At 45.2% G+C, this 3,522-nt stretch overlaps 1 protein-coding gene across 1 annotated transcript; it reads right to left on the bottom strand.

The window, feature by feature from the left end:
* Nucleotides 1–257: 257 nt before the first annotated feature.
* LOC131837113 (olfactory receptor 10G2-like) lies at nt 258–1,214 on the bottom strand. Its single transcript, XM_059183372.1, has one exon. The coding sequence runs from the start codon at nt 1,212–1,214 to the stop codon at nt 258–260; it is 957 nt and encodes a 318-aa protein (XP_059039355.1).
* Between the last annotated feature and the right edge of the window lie 2,308 nt (nt 1,215–3,522).

Genomic DNA, 3,522 nt, shown 5'->3' with positions numbered 1-3,522 from the left:
CCCCCTCCTCCTCAGTAGAGTATTTATTCCTCATATTCATTGTTTGTGTAAAATGTGCTTTCTCCTGAGAGGTGGGTCAAAAAAGTAAAAAACAGTTCTGGCCAAGTTATTGAGGTTAAATATAGCACTGGAAGCTTCTTCCTAGAATTACATTCAGTCCAGCTTAAGCCAGCATCTATTTTGGAACATTTGTCACACACAGCAGTAGCTGAAAGGTGTGGTAGCAATCGCGAAGCAGGTAGTCCCTGAGTCTGTAGTTACTTATTTTCACTGGTGGCCCCTCGACCTGCTGTTATTCTCTTCAGAGCAGACTTCACTTCCTGGTTCCTCAGGGTATAGATGAGGGGGTTCAGAAACGGAGTGACAACAGTGTAAAACACGGCCACTGCTCCATCCAGGGGACTCTTGGAGCCTGGCCTAAGGTAGATGAAGATACAGGGCACATAGTAGACAGTGACCACGGTTAGGTGGGAGCCACAGGTGGAGAAGGCTCGGCGCCGCCCATCGGCAGTGCGAATCTTCAGGATGGCATGGACTATGTTGGCATAGGAGAGAAGAATTAACATGAAGCAACTGGCTGCCACCACTCCAATGTCCACAAAGGTCACGAGCTCATTGATGGTTGTGTCAGCACAGGCCAGTCTCAAAACCGCAGGGATGTCACAGAAAAAATAATCCACCTGGTTGGGCCCACAGTAGGGCAGGCGGAAGGTCAACGTAGCCTGGATAGACCCATGGATGGAGCCAGCCACCCAAGCTCCAGCCACGAGGATGGTGCATAACCTCCCATTCATGAACACGGGGTAGCGCAGGGGCTGGCATATTGCCAGGTACCTATCGTAGGCCATCAAGGTGTAGAGGAAGCACTGGGTGCTGCCCAGGAAGTGAAAGAAATACAGTTGAGCCACACAGCCCCCAAAGGGGATTGCCTTGCTGGTGGGAGTAAAGTTTAGAAAAACTCGAGGGACGATGACTGAGGAGAGCCACATGTCCAGGAATGAGAGCACGGCTAGAAGAATGTACATGGGACGAGCATGGAGCTTTGGGTCAGCCCACACGGTGAGCAGAATGAGCAGGTTCCCCAGCTGAGTCAGGACGTAAATGTTGAAGAAGACCAGGAAGAGGAGGGTCCTCAGACTCGGGGGATGAGGTAAGCCCAGGAGAATGAAGTCTGTCACCACTGTGCCCAGGGATGTATTTTTGGTCTCTCCCATGTCTTTCTGTAGTCTCCTAAGATGAATGGTGAAGTCAGGCAAGGGTAATACACATTAAGAGGTGGTGAGAGAATGCTTCCCTCTAAGAGGGAAACAGAGAACAGAGAACTTCTCTATTTAGTTTTAATTTTTTAAAATTTTTTGAAAGATTTTAATTATTTGAGAGAGAGAGGGAGAGCACAAGCAGGCAAGGGAAAAGCAAGCTCCCTGTTGAGCAGGGAGGCAGATGCAGGGCTTCATCCCAGGACTCTGAGATCGTGACCTGAGCCAAAGGCAGACACTTAACTGACTGAGCCATCCAGGTGCCCCAAGAGCTTCTATATTTTAAAGTGGAAAGCATTTGCCATCAGTCGTCTGTGTTTGCTCTGCAAGACAAGCCCTCAGAGGCTAGTTAGTCTCTAGGTTCCTGAAATGCTCCTTCTTCTTCTTTTTTTTCTTTTAAAAAAAGATTTATTTGTTTATGAGAGAATGAGAGAGAGAGAGAGAGAAAGAGAGAGAGAGAGAATGAGCTAGGGGAAGAGACAGAAGGAGAAGGAGAAGAGAGAGAATCTCAAGCTGACTCCCAGCTGAGCACGGAGCCTGACAAGGGTCTCCATCTATGACCATGGGATCATTACCCAAGCTGAAATCAAGAGTGAGACACTTAACCAACTGAACCACCATGGTACCCCTTGAAATTATCCTTCAATGGGAGACACTATTACAAGTATTGGAAGGTCAAGGCATAAGGTTGTGTCTGAATAATAATGTTAGTGCATATGATCGGTTTGTACCATAGAGAAGTGGATTCTGGTGTTATGGAGCAGAGCAGAACAATTACTCCATAATTACTATCCCTATTCTTGGTCTCTGACTTCTCCTCAAAATATCTCCTGCCATGATCTACAAATACCTTTGAGGTCTTTCCTCACATATTTTTTGTAAAGATTTATTTAAGAGAGAGAGAGGGAGGAGGGAAGGTGAGAATCTTAAGTAGATTCCAGGCTGAAAGCTGAGCCTGACATGGGGTTCGATCCCACCCTGAAATCATGACCTGAGCTGAAATCAGGTGGATGCTTAACTGACCGAACCACCCAGGAGCCCCTGGTCCTTACATATTTCTATCATCTTCCTTCCTTTAGTTCCCTTGGAAAACCAAGGACCTACTGGACCCACTCCTCCTGGAAAATACTGATTCATCTTAACATGGTCTCACTGCTCAGAATGCAATCGGCTGTCATCTCCTTTGGGAAGAATTTTTCTCCCTTAGAAGACAATCTTCTGGGAGATCAGAGTTTATATTATAAATGGTGATTGCAGTGCAGTATGATGAGAACTATTTGCCTAAATGCTCACTGGTTTCTTTTCCTAGATTATGAGCTCTTTCAGGGCAAAGACCAAATATGTTCTGTTCTTTTACTGTATCTGCAGTACTTGCCACAGTTTTTGGTAACAGTGAGATAATAAATAGGGGTGCCTGGGTGGCTCAGTTGTTAAGCGTCTGCCTTCGGCTCAGGTCATGATTCCAAGGTCTTGAAATTGAGTCCTCATCAGGCTCCCTGCTCGGTGGAAAGCCTGCTTCTCCCTTTCCTACCCGCCCCTGCTTATGTTCCCTCTCTCACTGTGTCTCTGTCAAATAAATCAATAAAATCTTTTAAAAATATATAATTAATAAATATTTGTTGGCTGATTGGCTGACTGAATAGCCTTTGCCAACTCTGCTTTGTCCTGCATCCCATTTCCCTGTGTGATCACATCTCTTGTGCTTTATGTCACACAGTCAAGACTGTAGGATGAGGGATTGGCCACATACTTCAGCAATGTGAGTCTGTCCCCAATGTAAATAAAGTCAAAGTCGTCATCCACGTTTTCCTTTTGCTCTAGAATGTTATTTAACTTTATTGATTGACCTAACTAGTTTATTGGTTCTGGTGGCTTGGATTATAGTTGATTATTGTAGGATTTGACTTTTAGTGTGTTATTATTTGAAGACCTTATTTGACCTCCAACAAATAAGATTAAAAAAAAAAGATTTTATTTATTTATTTGACAGAGAGACATAGCACGAGGAGGAACACAAGCAGGGGGAGTGGGAGAAGGAGAAGCAGGCTTCCTGCTGAGCGGGGAGCCTGATGCAGGGCTTGATCCCAGGACCCTGGGCTTGATCCCAGGACCCTGAGATCATGACCTGAACAGAAGGCAGACCCTTAATGACTGAGCCACCAAGGTGCCCCACCATTAGCTTTTGATGTAGTGTTCAACAATTCCTTAGTTTCATATAACATTCAGTGCTCATAAAAAAACGAAGTAAGAAAATAAAAGACCATTT

Source organism: Mustela lutreola, chromosome 7 (assembly GCF_030435805.1).
Source record: "Mustela lutreola isolate mMusLut2 chromosome 7, mMusLut2.pri, whole genome shotgun sequence".
Lineage (NCBI taxonomy): Eukaryota > Metazoa > Chordata > Mammalia > Carnivora > Mustelidae > Mustela > Mustela lutreola.
This window is presented reverse-complemented; position numbering and strand designations above follow the sequence as displayed.